Source organism: Rhincodon typus, chromosome 23 (genome assembly GCF_021869965.1).
Source record: "Rhincodon typus isolate 14 chromosome 23, sRhiTyp1.1, whole genome shotgun sequence".
Taxonomy (NCBI): domain Eukaryota; kingdom Metazoa; phylum Chordata; class Chondrichthyes; order Orectolobiformes; family Rhincodontidae; genus Rhincodon; species Rhincodon typus.
In genome coordinates this window covers 18,822,782-18,843,095 of record NC_063354.1, presented here as the reverse complement: position 1 = coordinate 18,843,095, position 20,314 = coordinate 18,822,782, and the positions used below count along the sequence as shown (strand labels likewise).

At 37.8% G+C, this 20,314-nt stretch overlaps 1 protein-coding gene and 1 long non-coding RNA gene across 6 annotated transcripts; one reads left to right on the top strand and one right to left on the bottom strand.

Annotated features, from left to right (window-relative positions):
* Nucleotides 1-1,423: 1,423 nt before the first annotated feature.
* On the top strand, nucleotides 1,424-6,904 carry LOC125485872. The gene is made up of 3 exons (XR_007264598.1): nucleotides 1,424-1,540; nucleotides 1,639-1,681; nucleotides 6,508-6,904. It is a non-coding gene; the product is annotated as an uncharacterized LOC125485872 (long non-coding RNA).
* A 3,248-nt stretch (nucleotides 6,905-10,152) lies between these two features.
* On the bottom strand, nucleotides 10,153-19,991 carry si:dkey-21c1.4. 5 transcript variants are annotated; one of them, XM_020522962.2, is made up of 4 exons: nucleotides 19,692-19,987; nucleotides 13,624-15,383; nucleotides 11,144-11,260; nucleotides 10,153-10,868 (listed from the first exon to the last, which is right to left on the bottom strand). In XM_020522962.2, the coding sequence occupies exons 2-4, from the start codon at nucleotides 15,302-15,304 to the stop codon at nucleotides 10,840-10,842; spliced, it is 1,827 nt and encodes a 608-aa protein (XP_020378551.2). In that variant the 5' UTR covers nucleotides 15,305-15,383; nucleotides 19,692-19,987; the 3' UTR covers nucleotides 10,153-10,839. The 5 variants fall into 5 exon arrangements, with proteins under 5 accessions (XP_020378551.2, XP_048466654.1, XP_048466652.1 ...); XM_048610697.1 differs by having other exon boundaries at nucleotides 19,696-19,987; XM_048610695.1 differs by having other exon boundaries at nucleotides 10,159-10,868; nucleotides 13,624-15,356.
* Nucleotides 19,992-20,314: the final 323 nt, after the last annotated feature.

Sequence of the window (20,314 nt, the reverse complement as noted above, 5' to 3'; positions counted from 1 at the left end):
ATCAGAGCTACTGAGGGAGTGTTGCATCTTTTGGATATGCTCTAATTTGAGGTGTTTACCAGGCATACTACATCTTTGCTTATGTACAAGACTCCATGGCACTTTTCAAAGGTTGAGGAGCTCTCTTTCAACTGACTTCAATTGCTCGTTTATCTCCTTTTGTGGTTTGTGATACCTTGCTGGACACAAATTGGTAATTGTGTCTGGCAACCCAGCAAAGATGACTGCACTGTACTGTACAAGTTGGTTAACCAGGTGTGAACTACAGTTGAGGTGCTGTGATATGCTAAGGGCTGCATAATCTTAGCTCACACATGTAGAATACCTATTCAACTTCAGAATCTGAGATGCTTACATTTTTCAGCAGAAAATGTGCCCAGGTAGCCACCCCTTTCAAGAGTTAATGGCAACATGAATTTAGAAATAACTTGAGGAACCTTTTTAACTTTTAATTCATTCATTGTAGATATTGCTGATTGGACCACCATTTATTGCTCATCCCTAATTACCCTTACAAGCTGGTGGTGATTCACTTTCTTGAATGCAATTGTCCATCTGGTATTGATTTATAGGAAGGGAGTTCCAGGATTTTAACACTGCAACCGTGAAGGAATTACACCATAGTTACAAGTCAGGATGACGTGTCACTTGGAGGGGAACATGCAGGTAGAAGTGTTACTATGCATTAGCTGCCCTTGTCCTTCTAGATGACAGATTAATGGGCTTAAGATGCTGTCAAAGGGGTTGCAGTGCATCTTAAAGGGTACACACACCACACTGGTGAAGGGAGTGAATGTCGAAGGTGTTGCATGCGGTAACAGTCAAGTGGACCATTTTGACCTGCATGTTATGAGTGGTGGTGTAACTGCACTCACCCAGATAAGTAGGGACTATTCCATCACACTATTGACTTGTGCCTTTTAGATGTGGGCAGGAGCCAGGACATGAGTTATTTGACAGAATTCCCAGCCTCTGACTTCCTCTTGTAGCCATGATATTTAAGATTGTCCAGAAACTGAACTGGACCAACAGTAACCACCCAAAAAGTCATTGATGGGGAAATCAATAAAACAAAAGCCTTTGAATTCTAAGAGGCAATTATAAGATGCTGTCTTGTTGGAGATGGGAGTGATCAGCTGAAGCCTCAATGTTGACCAGGTCTTGTTGCATTTGGGCACTGATCTCTTCAGGTACTGAAGCATTGCAAATGTTGCTGAATAGTGTGCAATCATTAAACATCCCCATTTCTGACCTAATGGTGGTGGGGACGCATTAATGAAGCAGCGAAAGATGTTGGGCTCAGCATGTTATCCTGAGCAACTCCTATAATGATGTCCTACAGCTGAGATGATTGATCTCCAACAATCACACCCATCTTTTTTATCCTAGGAATGACTCCAAATAGTAAACCCTTTTTTACCTGATTCTCATCTGACTGCAGTTTTGCCAGGGTTCCTTTTTGGTACATTTTGTTTTAAATGTTGCCTTGATGTCAAGGGCAGACCCTTTTCTACGCTTTATCAAAAGCAAGAAATACATGGTAAGAGGAATAAAAAAAAAATGACCTGCATCAGTGCAGGAAACACTTTTTTTCTGGAGTCAAATAATTAATACCTAATTACTTATTCTGTTTTTCAGTCCGAGTAATGAATTCACTGATTGGAACAGTGACCTAAATGAGGTACATTTTTTAAGAATGTATTTTCTCTTGAAACTGCTTCACTGAAGTACTGGCTGGTGAATGTATACATTGTTAATGATACAAGAGTTAGGTTAATGTGTTTAATGACCAGCAAAATTTTGGATTGGTGGTCTACTGACAAAACAAAACCGGTATACATTTAAGATATAGATATATGTATCTTTTTAAATTAGATCCAGGGACAGCCAATTCAACAAATAACCAAATGGGTTAATCATTTAATCATAGAATTTGGCTGTCTAGAGTTGGTTGTCTTGTTTTTGAATCCAGATGCTGATGGCCAAATAAATCTAGAGAAAATTCAGAATGCAAATTTGTTAAAGTCAAGGACAGGAGTCAGCAGCTTTCACTAGCCTGCCAGATCATTTCAAAACATTTATCACTCCTCCTAATATGGTATATTTATTTCTAACCAGTTTTAAATTTGTCTGCTACTTTAATTTGAAGGCTTTAAATTTGAATACTGAGCATAAATACCTCATTTCAATTACCACATGAACAGGATTGACATAATTCAGTCTGCTATTTTTAAATTACACCACAGTCATCTTGATTAGTGGCATTCTTTGTTTGTTTCATTTAATCTAAAATGAGAAGATAGCAAATCAAAACACTCCACTCACTAAGTATCATTTAGAAATGGCATCTCCTTCTCCGTTTTTAGATTAAAAAAGCAAATGAAATTTAGAATCCTAAAGAATAAACAAAGCCAAAAACCAGGAAGTGACAACCTGCAAAATTAAATTGTATTGCATGAGTGAAAACATGGTGTGTCCATGCATAATGTCAGGTGCATTTTCACAGCTGGAGCCAAACCCCATACTCCTTCATAATATGGATTTCTAAAGATAAAGTTCCTTAATCATGATCAGCTTGGTCTATTAAGTGAAGCTGATGCTGGAATTTTTAAAATCGTGTTCCATACCACTTTTTTGGACATTTTTCATGGTGTTATACCTCCAGTTTGAACCACAATCGTGTTTTGGAATCTACTTTTAACAATTTTAGGAGTGGTTGGCTCACTTCTGCTATTACTATTTCCCAACCCAAGGACTTCTGGTCCTAACCTCTTGAACTGCATTGCACTGAAAGTGGGGAATGGAAATAAAGAAATCATTAAAGAATCTGGGTGACACTTTTTTTTGCAGAAAATAAAATCCATTATTGTGGACAAAATGGGGAAACATGTTGCCCCTCAACTCTTATCCCACCATCTTGCAATGACCGAAAATAAGTCTGGTTCTTTTGTTCTGGACTGGGGCAGGGGGTTGCACAAATTTTCCTGCTGTCAATAGAGAATAGAATGTATCCTGAATTAGGGCTGGTGCAGCAGCTGCAAGAAGTGGGCAAAGTTTTCTATATGGTCTGTTCACTTCTAACATTGCACAGCTAACATTGCAACAGGATTATAAATGGAAACATCTGAAGCTGCTAAAAATGTAAGGCTTCCAACAGAACTGTTCAGGAGCAAGCTGTACTGAATCTATATCTTGGGGGTGGAAGGGTGGGTACTCTACTATTAGTCAGATGCAAATGAGAAGAACACTGGACTCTGGGGATTTATATTCACTAAAGTCAAATGCAAGAGACCCTGGTTTTAAATAGTACACAACTTCAGGTGCAGTATGCTGCTTGCTGCATATCCTTTTTTCCTTAAGTAAATTCATGAAGCATTGTGGAAAATAAACAAAGATATCCTTTTAAGCAAAGATATTTAAATGATTTAGCCAATTTATTCAGACAGTACAAACTGATTATCTTTCCGCCATATTATTAGCTAAAATGTTTACTGTCCAATGGGATTGAATTCTGGGAAACCATTCAATGTTTGCATTAGTTCACCAATCTCTGGTTTTCAATTGTGTTGATTGATTGTTAAAATTTAACAAGGAGTATTGATCCAAATGTGCATTTTCATAATTAATATTGAGAACTAAGAAATTTCCCTCCAGTGGAATAATATAACAGTGAAGATCTTTTATAGGGAACAAATGTAAAATTGGTCTCTTTCAAAAGATAAGCTCGCACGTAGCATGAACTGCAGATGCTGTATGGTTGCAGGGCAGAATACCTGACAAATGAATTATTAAATCAGTCCTTGTCACAGACTTTGCATTGAGGTTTTTATTTCCCCAGCAAAGCATGATATTGGCTTTAAAATAGATTTTGACCACCAGTATCAGAGGTATACAAACACTTGCGTGCCCATATTACACCCAAGGGTACCTTGAACACACAGTAGATAATTACAAATGTTTCTGTGGAAAACACAACACTGCTCACTCGTTGAATGTTTGCATTTTTTTTAGGAACAGCGTAAAACATGAGCTATGTTAACGTGGCCAAAATCTGAAATGATGACAACCATTTATTGATGTTCTTTGCCTGGGCCACTTCCAAATTGCCACTGTCTTGCTGTTAGCTTTCCAAGAATATTAGCATAAATTTCCCATGGAGGATCAGAGTGCAAAGGTCCAATTTAGGTGTTTGAAGCTGAGTATTCCTTTTTCCATTCAGGAAAGAACAGACTTATGATATCCTCCCAAATTTTAGCTTTAGAAGGTCAAAGTTACAACATGCTGTCAAATGTTCTAAAAAGTACTGCAGTAGATGACTATCTTGCAAAGAATCTCATTCTGATGTTGGAATTTAAAGTGATAATTAGTTTATCTGAACTTAATGTTAAACTTATGATCCATGTCTATGGTAATTATAGAATGATAGTAATAATGTGACTTCCAACATGTTCTCTTCACCCAAATAGGCTGTTTATCTAACAGCCAAGGTAAAAATTGTAGTCTTCTATAGGAAGTGTCCGAGATCCCAATTTTTACAATGGATAGCACTGCAGGCAAAAAGTTCTATGAAGGCTGAGTCTGTCAACAAATACTTCAATAGAAGACGGAGGGAGGTAGTAGATGGAAAGTATTCAGCCTGGAGCTCGGTGACCAGTGGTGTTCCACAGGGATCTGTTCTGGGATCTCTGCTGTTTGTGATCTTTATAAATGACTTTGATGAGGAAGTGGAAGGGTGGGTTAGTAAGTTTGCCAATGACAAAGGTTGGTGGAGTTGTGGATAGCATGTAGGGCTATTGTAGGTTACAGCCGGACATTGACAGGATGCAGAGCTGGGCAAAGAAGTAGCAAATGGAATTCAACCCAGAAAAGTGTGAAGTGATTCATTTTGGAAGGTTGAATTTGAATGCAGAATACAGGGTTAATGGCAGGATTCTTGGCAGTGTGGAGGAACAGAGGGATCTTGGGGTCCATGTCCATAGATCCTTCAAAGTTGTGACCCAAGTTGATAGGGTTGTAAAGGTGTACGGTGTGTTGGCTTTCATTAGCGGGGGAATTGAGTTTAAGAGCCATGACGTTATGCTGCAGCTTCATAAAACTCTGGTTAGACTCACTTGGAATACTGTGTTCAGTTCTGGTCACCTCATTACGGGAAAGATGTGGAAGCTTTAGAGAGGTTGCAGAGGAGATTTACCAGGATGCTGCCTGGACTGGAGGACAGATCTTGAGGAAAGGTTGAGGGAGCTAGGGCTTTCTCATTGCAGTGAAGAAGGATGAGAGGTGACTTGATAGAGGTGTACAAGATGATGAAAGGCATAGATAGCCAGAGACTTTTCCCAGGGGGGAAATAACTATTACGAGGGGACATAATGTTAAGGTGATGGGAGGAAGGTATAGGGGAGATGTCAGAGGTAAGTTGAGTGGTGGGTGTGTGGAATGCACTGGCAGTGCTAGTGGAGTCAGATACATTAGAGACCTTTTAAGTGACTCTTGGATAGGCACATGGATCATAGTATAATGTAGGGTATGCAGGGTAGTTTGATCATAGTAAGATAATAGGTCGGCACAACATTGTGGGCCAAAGGGCCTGTATTGTTCTATGTTCTATGTAAAGAACGCTTAATTCACATCAATTACAAACCAGCTGTTTTTAAAAATTTGCTATCTACTAATTGATTAACAACTAAGTTACAACTTTTACCACAAATGAATGAAGGTGCTGTAGGCTAGGCCAGCATTTATTGCCCATCCATAACTGCCCTCTGGACAATTTGAGTCAACCACATTTGCTATGGGTCTGGAGTGACATGTGGCCCAGACCAGGTAATGAAGACAGTTTCCCCTCCCAAAAGGACATTAGTGAGCCAGATGGGTGTTTCCTGACAATCTGCAATGGATTCATGGTCATCATTAGACTTTTTAATTCCAGATTTTTATTGAATTCAAATGCTGTAGTGGGATTTGAACCCAGAGCATTATCTGTCTCTCTGGATTAACAAACCAGTGATAATGCCACTAGGGTGTTACCTCCCCATGTTAATGCTTAGTTATTTGATCAAGACATTACTTGAATCAAAAACTCTTCAGTCTCTGGTTTTGTATATCAATACAGCTGTAATTCTACCCATTTTGGAGGAGAGGGAGGAAGAGGCCATGCAGTAAAGACTCTAGATGTTCAAAATTTTTTGAAGTGTTTGTCTCTTGACCTGTTCTTTCCATCATTGAGTAATTAATTTTGTAACCAATTAAAATTAAAATACAAAAATGCTTCATGCTTTGTTGCTCAAGCTGTCTGTACATTCTTTTACAAAGTGCAGTACATTAGAGTTCCTCTTTGTATCTAACAAAGGAACTAATTGAGCATGATTCATTTAAACTAGCTGAAACTAAAATGTTTTGACAGATCATATGTGAAAGTAACAGCAGTTTAAAAACTAAGCAAATATTGCTTCCTAAATTAAGTTATTGTGCAACTCAAATTTTGAAATTTCTTTTCTTCCTTCCCGTCAGTGTAGAGAGAAGGGACATCTCATGAACAAATGCAACAATGAATGTCAGACAATAAACTAAGATGAGTGTCAACTGGAGCAACTGTGGAAATGGATCTGAAACCCAGGACTGTCAAAAGATTTAATGTGCAAAATAACTTTTTATCCAATATTACAAGTTCAGAAAATGTAAATAATATTCTCTTATCCTTAATGAGATTAAAACTGCTTGACAAGAAACTAGTTTATTGCACTGAATCACTTTTTATCAATTTTTTGTTCTGTTCCCTCCAAGTTATGAATTTATTGTTGGGCTAGTATGAGGGTGCTGATGCAAGAAGTTGTTATCCACATGTGGATAATGCTCCTGTAAAGTGGTTTGGAATAACTTATTACATTAAAGGGTTATATAAATAGAAGATGCTGTTATCATTTATTTGCAGAGCTGCACCTAATGCATGACCCATAGCTCAGGGATCAATCTCCCTATCTAAATTTTTTTCCCCAAACTTGACGACAAAAATTTAGCCTGTTCTAAACTGCTATGACTATTCCTTACTATCTAAGGAGACCATGGTCAAAACTCCACCACTGCACTCCACATGTCTGAAATTCTCACAGGCTAATCTTATGGAGCCACTTAAGTTGCTGTAATTTGTTCTTTGAATCCCATGTGACCTGTAAAATCTGGAAAACATCCATACTACGAAGGAAGTCTGAACAGTTCGAAGAACATTCATTTGAATAGAAGACCTTATTGCCAATTCTACAATGTATGCTTAAAATGCTGATCTGCAACACATCAATGTATGAGCTCAGTACTTCAGTACAGTGGTGCCTCTTTTAAACTAAAATGAGTGGGATTCATTTCATTTAATAACCCACTTCCATGCTTTAGGACTTTTTTCTAAGGTTTACTTTTTTAACATTATGCTTGTAACACACTGCCTCAAATGAATTATTTATTTGACTGCCCATGGTGAGGGGTTCTCATTTCTCTGTATACTCACTGAAACACCACTATGTAGTGCTGGTACTGGGTTTCTGTGAAATGTGACTTTTTTAATATTCCATTGGGGATGGCTTCCAATAAATCTAGGAATATTCTGTTTCAATAAGCTTGCCCTCATTCTTTTAAATTCCATTGAGTACAGCCAAATATATATGACCCCTTATCATTTATTTAAATCTTTTCACACCTGGAATTAACTCAGTGAACATTCTCTAGACTATCTCTATTGCCAGTATGTTTCCCTAGATAAGGAGTTCAAAAATGTTCAGCGTACCAGGTGTAGTCTAAATAATGCCTTGTATAGATTAAGCAAGACCTTGCCATTTATATACTCCACTCCCTTTGAAATTAAGGACAATATCCCTTTGTTTTAGTCTTTGCTATTACCTGCTGAATGTGTATGGTGGCATTTTCTGATTCATGCATTTGGACCCCTCAATTCCTCCTGTACTAAAGCTTTGTTTTGCTCCATTTAAATAATTAGCTCCTCAATTCTTCCTGCCAAAGTGCACAATACATGGTCTCTTTTGCTGAGTCCTACTGTTTCTAACTTATTCTTTTCTGTGGCACTATCAGTTGAATCAAACTTTTAATTTATATTTCAGTGACAGAATCATGAGAGGTATTTTTAAAAATACTTTTACAAACATGGAACAGGAGTGGTAGGCCGTATGACCCTTAAAGATTTCTCTGCCATTCAAAAGATCACCAATAATCTCTGCTCCAAATTATTTATTCCCATATATCCTCAATCTTAGATTAATTCCTTTACTAAATAATAACTGTGCCTGACAAATAATCAATGATCTCACCTCCACTGCCTTGAGTTAGGGACAATTCCAAAATCTCAACCCCACTGGGAGAGGAAAATAAAATTCCCCTCTTCTATGCCCTAAAAGTGTGATCCCTAACTTTAAAACAATGTCCCTTTTATGCCTAGACTTTCTAGAAAGATGTGGAAAGGATATTTACTCTATCTTGTTAAGACTATTTAGGATTTTAAACTGCAAAGCACCCTTCACTCTAAGTGCCAGCCAAGCCTGTCCAATATTTTCTCATCAGACAGCCTGTTTATTTCCAGCTATCAAACAAACAAACCACCTTTGAACTACTTGAAATGCATGTACATCTCTTCAATAATGAAACTAAAACAGCATACTGTATTCAAGGTGTGATCTAATACCCTGCAATTTTCATCTTCACTTTTATGTTTAATTCCTCTTCTGATAAAGGATAGCATTCCACTAGTGTTCTCAATCACTTGCAAAGTTTTTGTAGATGACTTATGATCTAAATTACAAAGTTTTCCCATTCAACTTTTTACATAATTTAAAAAATACCCCTCCAGTTATACCGCTGTGGGTACTTCATTCTCCTGGAATCAGTCTAAAGTTATTTTCCACCTCTGATGACTTGCTTCCTTTCCTAGCTAGATAATTTCTAATCCACGAACTGGCATTCAAAGTGAGGTTTATACTGCAGATCCTTTCTCTAGGTGAACCTTCTAGCCTCATTTAATTCCCCAAGAACTTAGTGCCTTCAATCTGAGCACAAACTCCCACTAGCATTCTGCTTGAACAGCAGCAACTATTTTTAGTCACTTGTGGGACATGGATGTGGCTGGATGGCCAGCACTTATTGCCCATCCCTAGTTACCCTTGAGAAAATGGTGACAACCATGACCACTTCCATCTAGGACAACGACATCAGGTAATGGGAACACCACTACCTGCTAACCACTCACGATCCTGACTTGGATATACATCACCGTTCCTTTTAATGTTGGTGGGTCAAAATTCTGGAATTCTCTTTAAGGGTACTATGGATCAACCCACAGCATGTAGACTGCAGCAGTTCAAGGAGGAAGCTCACCACCAACTTTAAGGGCATCTAGGGACAGGTAATAAATGCTGGCCAGCCACCGATGCCCACGTCCCACAACTGAATAAAAAAGGTACTGCTCACCAGCACCTTCTCAAGGACAATTAGGCATTGGTGAAAAATTATATCCCTATTCCATGAAAGAGTAAAGAAAATACTAATTAGAAAATGACAACCATCTACCATGAGGAAAACTCAGACCATGAGTTATTTGAAGTTCTAATGATAATGGATTTGATTCCCACTCAGGTTTATATATTGCATGAAAGCATTAGTGCATTGTTCGGAAATATATTTTGTTGAGATCTCCTGTAATGGTGATTTAAGCAATACTCCATTTAAACTGCATCAGGAAGTGTAACTGAAAAATAATCCCCATTAGTGATTGTATTTCTGCTATAAACGGTGAGGTTCAGTACAGCATCATTAATCCAGTCCTACTGTAAATTTGCATCTGGTTATATTTTAACTTTTTGCAATCAGTGATAGATTCTCATCCTACCACATAAAGTGTCGGATGTCTGTTTCCATCTTAAAACTGTGTTTTGCTATTTCTCACTCCAATATTATAAGTATGGAGTAGCAGAATTTTAAATACTTCAAATTCCATGACTACGGTTCCAGCAGCAATGTGACGGCACTGTCAAGAAGCTAATTTGTTCTGCTGGCTGCTAATAAAAGGTGAACAGCAAGGCATCACCAACATTGCGTAGACACAGTAGCAAAAGCCTCTATCATTCAGAACCGATGGATTGTAAAAAGCAAGAAAATACATTTATAAAAGTAAGTAGTAAATTTATTTGAAATTAGCACAGTCAAGCTCCTCATACAAATCTGAAGAAAGCACAAGATAATTTTGTTCAGTGTGTTTCAAAGTGTAACCAACTTGATTGTTTGTTTCAGCAAATGCTTTAAGATGTACAGGTTTTCTTCTACCTCAAGCAACAAATGGTACTGCCTACATAATGCTGTTTTTTTTTCCTAAACAAAAGAAAAGATTATCTGGAACAAGATTTTGATGGATGGTAGAATGCTAAAAATCTTACAAGCAAGACTATTTTGCTTATTGCCATTTATTTAACTACTTACAGTCAGTTTTTCCAAAATACTTCCTTGAAAGTTCTATTTATTTTATTTTAAGATATGTTTCTACCTGTAGTAGTCAGGAAAGTGCATTCTGAAATCACTTTACATCAACAATGACATACAAAAACAATGACAAATGACACTCTAAAATAATACCTCTATTTATAGCTTGTAAAATTTTAAAATATCTTTACAGTAAAGCAACTCAGGTATACTCATCTTATTCATGCCTCTCCTACATAATGCAAAGCACAATAACTGAAAGGCACAATAATTAAAATCCACAGCAAAATTTTTGATGTTTTTTCTTCATATATCTTCAACTTTTTGATTTTGGAGTGGAATGAATCAGAAAAACATTGTAGTTCCAAATTCTCAATGGTATTTTCTCCTGTAATCGTGTTCTAAAAACAAAGGTTTCAATAGCTGTTAAAGAATTAATGGCTTTAGCAAGAACGTCCCTAACTAACTCTACTAGTTGCTGAACAGGAATGGGCACATTGTTTTTTTTTTAAACGAGAGGTGGTGATGGAAAGTCTTGGAAAACATGTTAGTTTGTGATCATTTGTACACTAGTGAGATAATTAGAAACATAATTTTATCCCGTTATGATGGCGTTAACATTGAAAGTATTTTCTCTACCTTCCCATGGTCTGTCAAAAGACACTGATGTACTCACTGATGAAATCATAATTCCAAATGTAGCTGAAGATTGCACATCCCAAAAGCAAAGTGATCGCACCTCCAGCTCCTCTTCTCCATGGGTTCATATATTTACTGCAATATTTACTATGACCTGCAGGAAATAAGTTTCAAAATAATTATTTCTCCTGTTTAATGGACAAATTCATTTCTACTCTATTGTTCTCCCTTTTTTTGATCTTTCCTCCTAGGGAACTTGCCATCTATGAGGGCAGGCAATTACTCACTATGGAGTGCCAATCAGCAATCAATTGTCAGCTTCTGCTCAGTGGTAGCTCTTTTGTAATTCTTCTTTTGTAATCCTTTCAGTCAGAAAATTGCAGGTTCAAGTTCCAACCCACAGACTGAGGAAATCTTGTACTGTTGGAGGTATTAGTCAACATTAGGACCAGAAGACCTGTGCCATTAAACTTGGGCCTTCCAAATCAATGCAAAAAAAATCCCAACGTACTATTTGGAAGGTGGGGGAGTTTTCCCTAATGATGTCCTGCTCAATATTTTTCCCCCATGTGATATTATTAAAGACAGGTTAATCTAGCAGGTCTTTGCAGGAGCATTTCAAACACAAATATGCTTCTGTATTTCCTACGTTACAGCAGTGACTACACTTAAAAAGTATTTCTGGTCTGTAAAACATTTGGAACATCCTGAGGTCAAAAAAAACACTATATAAATTTGAATTATTCATTAATCAGCATTTTGTAATAAGATTATAAGACCTGTTCTCCCAGGGCCAAGTACACCAGCAAGATAATCTGACATTAGTGCTGATAAAAATGAAAGCTGAGAACTTGTGTTCTGTTCAATCTACAGCGATGTACTTTAATGTTTCCATTTCCTCCCTCTTTATACAACTACCCCATTTACACAATGTGATTATTTCATGAAGAGAACAATGGCTTTATTTGAACAAATCAAAAAGGGGTAGGTAATGACCAAGTGTTATTATCGCTAGACTATTAATTCAGAGACCCAGATAATGAGGGTCTGGTTTCAAATTCTGTCATGGCAGATGCTGGAGTTTGAATTCAATAATAATCTAGAAATAATGATGACTATGAAACCATTGGGGAAACCCCATCTGGTTCACTAATGTCCTTTAGGGAAGGCAATCTGCTATCCTTACCTGGTCTGGCCTACATGTGATGCCAGACCCACAGCATTTGGTCTAGCCAGTGATGCCCACATCCCACGGCTGAATAAGTGAAAAAAAAAACCACTGACAACCACGCTATATCATACTTCTATTCTGGTGACAATGCAAGCAAATTTCACAGAATATATTTGGATAATGACTCCTCTTTAAAACAGTGTCTACATAAAAAATTGGCAATTTATTGCACATATACACACAAAATGCAAAATGGATGTGATTTTGCTTTCACTTCACCAATAGAATGCTCTGTCCAAGGCACATCATCAAATAGCTTCAAAAGAAACAAGCAAAGGAAGTTAGACATCATAGGGAGTTGGTGAAGTGAATTATATATTTGAGAGGAATCAATGAGAAAGGAATAGGGGGTTATGATGTGAGTTCGAAGGAAAGTTGGGAGCAGGCTAAAATGGAGCATTAACTAGAACATGAACTGATTACACAGGATACATGACACAAATAGATCAACACCGATATACTTTTCCACTACAAAGTTATACTTCAAGCCAGAAGACACAAACAGCACTTTTAACAAAAGGAATACTACACCAAATTTCAAAATTAGGTGAAAAAATGATTTGCAACAGTTAAGCTTTGTTGTGAAACTTCGCTACAATGGACATCAACTTTTGTTGATATAATTCTATTTGTAAGTGTACAAATATTGCGCATGTTACTTCTTTAAAGATGCAAGGCATGCAAGTCAAATGTAGGGCAATCTCAGAAGAACATTACATGAAATAGAATTTAAGTTCTATATAGTTGCACAAATCAAGATAGATGTATAAAAAAGCGATTACCCAATGCAAACAATGATCCGATTCAGTTTTGGATTTCCAGGCTACCTGGCTAACCCCATGAAGTAACTTGGACATTTCACTTCTACAGATTGTAGGAAGCATCAGGAAGTACTTCCTTGATGAGAAAGGAATAGCTTGTGTCTGCATCCACAGACCAGAACAAATGGTTCAGTTACCTCCATAATATGCACTAGGTGTTTGGCTCAGACATTGAGAAGTTAGAGACATTACATCTTCCATATAAATATTTGGCCACCTGAACATCCACGGTAAGGAAATATAGACATTAGTCAGTAAAACAGAGGATAATGAGAGATAAATTATATATGATTGGGACAAAATGTAAAATTATATAGTTAGATTAGATAATTTTATATTTTGAAGTATTAAAATTGCTCTTTTCCCCAAAGCAAATATTACAAATGTCCAACTAAGTCATGTCACAGTAGACAAATCATCAAAATGTGGCAGATTAAAACATTTTAAACATACTACTAATTGTACCTTTTGTGTTTTCACACCAAATGGCAGATAGTCTTATAGGTGTTTCCAACTGTTTAATTTGTTCAGGAAGCATTCTCAGTCCAATACTATGGTATCCTGGATACAGTTCAGGAAACCACTCCATTCCTATCCCAGTTTGTCTGCAAAAACTAGGGTGAGGTTCTTTAATCCTTTCATCCAAATGCACTGTTTTCCTGGAGCTCGTTGATGAGAACAAGTCTTTTTTCCAAATATTTTCTTTCTGGGACAAATGCAAATATTCAGATGGTGTGGCACCATTTATGTTGCAGTCACTTGGTTCCATTTCCTTCACAGCCACATCATCAATATGTGGATTGCCTTTATATTTATTTAAATCCTTCACCTGCACAGAAGTCATAATTTCACTGGAAATGTAATTATTAGCAGAGGAATTACAATGACTTGTCTTTAAAACATCAGCTCTATAACCATTCCTATTAGCTTTCAAAATGAAATCCTGTTTTACACTGGTTCTTGATTTACACAAATTATTTTTAATGTGATGCCACACACTAGTTTTGATGTTAATTACTGGATTTTGTTCAGTTACTGGTATATATGAGACCATCCTTTCTGTGACTTCATTCTGGCTGGCTTGACATCTTAAATCATCTTGAGAAACTGCATTCTCTTGTCTTGTAAAGTGAAGTGAATTTGATTTGATAGCACAAGATAGCCGAGGTACAATTTCATAGGCCTTCAGATCCAACACAGCTGTCTCCTTTTCAAATTCTGGTTGAATGTAAATTTGTTCTAAATTAAGAATTGATTTCCCTTTTGGACAAAATGTACTTTGCGATACCAAGTCAGTGCATCCTTTTTCATTCAGTGGGTGTGTTAGAGAACTATGCTCATTATTTTCTTGTTTTTTCTTTATACAATTGTCCTTTACAATCTTCTGAGAACTCTTCACTTTTGTTGTGGCAGTACCATTTAACTTCATATCTACTTTATCGTCATCACGTTTTAAAAAATGCTCACTTGACTTTGTTTTTATGACCATTTCTTTTTTTGCCCGTTTAGGTTGTCCTTTAGTTGTCTTACTAACAGACTGTTGACTTTTTTTTTTGATTTGCCGTCCCTTGTTCATCAAATCTTCTTGACCTGACAGTGGTTCATTAATATCTTTGTGCTGAATACTTTGTACAGAAGCACATAGTTCATTTCCCAAACCTATTGAATGATTGTTCTTTTTTGTTGATGAAGCTTCTTCCTTTTGTGTTAAAATCTTTGCTGAGTTTGCTTTAACTTTCATTTTCTTGTTGGATGATGCTGGAGAGCATTTGCAATTTAATTTTTGCTGTGGAATTGCAATATTTATCTCTGTCTCTTTAGAATTATATTTACTGTTCACAATTCTGGCCATTTTACAGTGAGGAAGATGTGTTTTCAGTCGCTTAAAAGCTTTACCACAAAATGGACATACTTGCATTCCTGATGAAATATTTTCCATTTTAGACTGGAGAGGAAGACAGTATAACCTTAAACCAACAGGGCAAAGTATATGAACTGGTCGTGATTGGTTTAAGCTGTTGGCATTTTTGACATCTGCAAGAATACCATGTTTAAAAACAAGTTTCCCAACATCATTGGTCGAGGTTTTTCTATCCTTTTCCTTGGAGCTCTCAGTAACGTACTCAAAATTTAACGAATGACCCATTCATCTACCATTTCTTCATCACAATATGACCACGTTAGAATCAGTTCCTCCCCTGAAGATTAAATGTTTTCCAGTAAAACTGAAAAATATATCAAGTTTTAAGATAATGACAATGGATATGTCATGATAACTAGGTCACAGTTCAAAGCTACCCATCATACTTCTTCCAGACCATTTCACATTCATTTTACATACTGTGACTCTTGTACAAACAGGCAATACAAATGCAAGCTTCTTGATGAGATTTCAAGCAAGAATCGCTTTCTTCACAGCTACGATGTAACCCGTTTAACAACATATATTTGCGCAGCACGTTTAAGCCATTAAAATGGCACAAGACACTTCACAGAAGGCATTATAAAACAGAATATGGCATCAAGCTACATACAAGACATTAGGGAACATAGTCAAATGCTTGGTTAAAGAAGCTGAGCAAAAGGCCAGAATTGGATAAGCACAGATGTTGCAGCAGTGTTACAAGGTCGAAGAAGATTTCAAAGAATGGGGAAAAGGTAAGGCCATGATGGGAATTGAATTGAAGGATGAGATTTATAATATTGCAGGTGCAATATTGGCTAATCCAGATCAGGAACCAAAACTTGTCAAAAGCCTAGGTTTGTTATTTTGTACAAGACTTCGTACTTTTGGTTTTCCTAATGCAATTCAACTTCCACTCTCAAATGCTACAAAGGGTGAAGAAATGCTTAACCCAAGACAGGATTTTAAAAAAGGAACTGAAAGTAATACCTTCAGTAATACCAGTCATAGCTCAGGTGGGAGAAATATTCTACCTATATTTTTTGTTGTGCATGGCCGATTGAACTGAATGCACAGTTCCAAATGAAATGTTATTGCATGGCTGCACAACTGCAGCATCTCAAAATGGATGATTTGTGAACAGCCAGCAGGGAAGTTTCAGGTTGTGGCACACCTTTGAAAGCACAGGTAATTTTGGTTGGTATTTTCATGGTCTCTGATTCTGAAAATTGTGGGTCCAAGTCCAACTTCAAAGATTCACACAAAGTCCAAGCTGACACTCCAGTGCTGTGCTGAGAATGCTGCACTGTCACAGGTGCTGTCTGTCAGATGGCACAATAAACTGAGACCCAATCTGTCTTCAACAGGATGCAACAGATCCCCTGTGCTATTTCAAATGAGGGTAGAGGAGTTATCCCACATCCCAGTCAATATTTATTTCTCAATTGACATCAAAAACGTGGTTATCAAGACATTATGACATTGCAATTTGTGATACAATATTTCAGAAATATTTAATTGTCTGTAAAGTGCTTTGGGCCAGAGGTAGGGACAGGTGCTATATAGATGAAAGATTTTCTTTTTCTTCATGCCTACTGAAATTGGAAGCAAATAATGAAAAAAAATTAAATCTAACAGCACAGGATTTGTATCTTTTGTGCAGTCATCAGTTAGATGTTTGTTGTTCAATGGTTTGTTGTTCAATGCAGATTATTGGCTTATCATTACAGGCAGCAAGGAACTTGAATACACTTGGGCATAATTTTGAATGAAACAAACAATTCAAACTCTCAACAGCGGATGGGGGAAGGTGAACACAAAAATTAGGAAGTCAATAAGAAAGGAAATTGGACAATTTTGTTTACATAAAGGTTAATAGATTTCTCAAGTAAGTTCATAGAAGATATTAAAGCACACAATTTAAATTATTCCTGCCAAAATGGAAAGATTTTGTCCGGTTATGTTCTTATGATCCTGGGTGAAAAATCGCAGCAAACTAGCAGATGGAGATTTTATAATCAGCTAGTTCTTTTCTCTGAACTAATTTTAGCTTCCTCAAATGATTTAAGATCGCTTCTCATTCTTCATGCATGCCAGTTGGGAGTGGTGAGTTCAAATCCTAACTAATGATTGCAACACCCAAGATGGGAGAATTTGGAAAAATCACCCAACAAGCAAAGAAACTAAGAGTTTTGGAATCAAGGCCTAGGTGATTGAGGTACTTGGGTACAGTTTATGGCTCAGAGGCTCTTGTGGCACATTGTTAGAGCCCTACCTCTGGACCAGAGGCCTGGGTTCAAGTATCACCTGCTCGTGAGATTTGTAATACATCTCTAAGCAAAGCAAAAAAAAAAAACAAAATCGAAAGAACCGTGGATGCTGTAAGTAAGAAACAAAAACAGAAAATGCTGGAAAAGTTCAGCATGTCTGGTAGCATCTGTGGAGAAAAGGTCACTTGACTCAAAATGTTAACTCTGATTTCTCTCCACAGATGCTGCCAGAACTGCTGAGCTCTTCCAGCACATCTCTCAGCAGGTTGATTAGAAAGTATCTATAGTCCATATCCAAGCCAACTATCTCTAGTTGCTGGAAGAAGCACTTTTGACAGGGCTTTTCTTATCTCTAGCCTTTCTAATTTCATGCCTATTCGCACTAAACTGCTACTACCAAGTTCCACACTTTGTCCCCAGGTGCTCCAACATTTCTCCAATGACATCTAGCTGTGTGAGACTGCTTTCACTTGGTTCCATTCTTATCTATTTAATCGTAGCCAAAGTAATACTTGTATTGTTTTATTTTCCTTCTCCCACACCGTTATCTCTGGTGTCTTCCTCAAGGATCTAACATATTTCACATTGATATGTTGTTCTTCAATTATATCATCCAAAGGAAGAGTATGAGCTTTCATATGTACACTGATGACACCATTCACAACTTCTCCATTGTTCCTCAGTAATCAAATTTAATATCTGACATTCAAAACTGAATAAGCAGAAATTTTCTCCAATTAAGTATTGGAAAGACTGAAGTCATTGATTTGGTCCCTGTTTCATACTCTATTCCGCAACTACCAACTCCATCCTTCTCCCCAGCAACAGTTAGAGACGAAACCAACTAAAGCTGAACCAAGATAGGCATTCAACCACATATTTGTGCCATCATCAAAACCAGCTAATCCACCTCTGTAATGTCACCTAACTTTACCTTTTAATAGTGCATCTGCTGATGATATTGTCACTCATACCATTGTTATCTCTATACTCAACTATTCCTTTGCATTCCTGGTTGATCCCACATAGTCCACACCCTGTGAACTTGAGATCATTTAAGATCTGCTGTCCCGACTTGCAATAAGCCCATTCACCTATACACAATATGTTTTCAAACCTGCATTGCTTGAATGAGTGCCAAGTCCTACTTTCAAAACTCTCAACATATCACCACCATAACCCTATGAAATATATGTATTACTCCAACTCTGGCCACTTTCACATCCCAGATTTTAATTCCCCTACCACCCTCAGAGCATCAGCTGCTGAGCTCCAAACTGTAAATACCATAGGGAAATGCCATGGGATGTTTTATTACATTAAAAGGTGCTAGGTTTATGTTGCTATAGTAGAAAATGGGGATCTTACATTTCCTAATGCTTCAATCCAGTTACTTCATTTGGCAAATTATCTTATAGGTGCCCCAGAAAGGATACATGACTGGAAGTATGGGCAATATTTGAACACACACTTAAACACTCAGGATAGTATAATTAGGCTACTGGAGAAGTATGGGGAATTATACAAATACAAGGACATAATTCTTAGAATGATAGAATTGTTACAGCACAAAAGGAGACCTTTCAGCCAGCCAGATCCATGCAAGATCTCTGGAAAAGCAATTTAATCAGTCTCCTCCACCACATTCTTTCTGTAGTTTTGCAAATATTTTGACTTTTTGGCATGATGGCTCAGTGGTTAGCCAGAGACCTGGATTCAATTCCACCCTCAGGCGACCATCTGTGTGGAGTCCGCACATTCTCCGTGTCTGCATGGGTGCTCTGGTTTCCTTCCACTGTCCAAAGCTGTACAGATTAGGTGAATTGGCTATGCTAAATTGCCCATAGTGTCCATGAACGTATCGGCTAGGTGGATTAGCCATGAGAAATGCATGGTTACAGGGAGGGAGAGGGGGGGGGGGGGAGGGGTGAGTCAGGGTCACAAGCTCTTTGGAAGGTCGGTGTGGACTTGATGGGCCAACTGTTTCCACACTGTAGCGATTCTATGACTCATAATTATCCATTGCCTTCTGAAAGCCACAATTAAATCTATCTTCAACATACACTCAAGCTATGCATTCCACATCCAAGCTACCAATTGTGCCAAAAAGATATCCTTCCCTTGCTTTTGGTCTGCCATTCTCCCTAAACCCTTCGCCGAAAGAAGTTCCTCTGTATATATGTGAGTCCAGATCCACGAGTTTGAACACCTCAGCAAAAGGTGAACACCAAAAATCTCTTCTCGACCTTTGCTGCCATACTCCAAGTCCTTTAGCCTTGTCACACACCACACGAACCTTTCTTGCATCCAACACCATCACATTCTCCCTAATTGATGGTTCAACTTAAATAGATACTTACAGACCTTTTCTTTTATCGTATCTCCAGCCTGACTCCCAAACTCACATTTTAAATTCAGAAATATTAACATTGCTGCTTTATTTTACATCACCGCAATTTCTGACTCTCGCGTTTTCTCAAAACTCTCTGCAATCGTCTTTTTACAGCCTGAATACCGCAATTATCATTCCGTTCTCTGGTTTTAAAACTAATGGAAAGTGACTGCGCCTCGACTTGTTTTAAACGCCGTTTGTCTGAGGAACGTTTATGAGGCACAGCGGACTCAATCTGGTCGGGCACCTTCCGGTAGGGAGAGCGGACATCCCGTCCGTCCGCCCGCTTTCGGATCCCCGCTGCTGGCAGCGTACGGGACGAGAAAGTATAAAGAGACTGCGAGAGAGATAGCCGGAGTTGCGGAGAAACAAGCAGCCAAATTGGGGGGCGTTAGGAAAGAAAAACAGAAATTGCTGGAGAAACTTCAGCAGGTCTGACAGCATCCGTGCAGAGAGAAAAACAAGGTTCTGTGCTGAAGGAAGGAAGGAAACAAGACTCAAAACGTTAACTGTTCTCTCCTCAGAATTTGCCAGACCTGCTCCAGCAACTTATGAGACAACAAGGTGCAGGGCTGGATGAACACAGCAGGC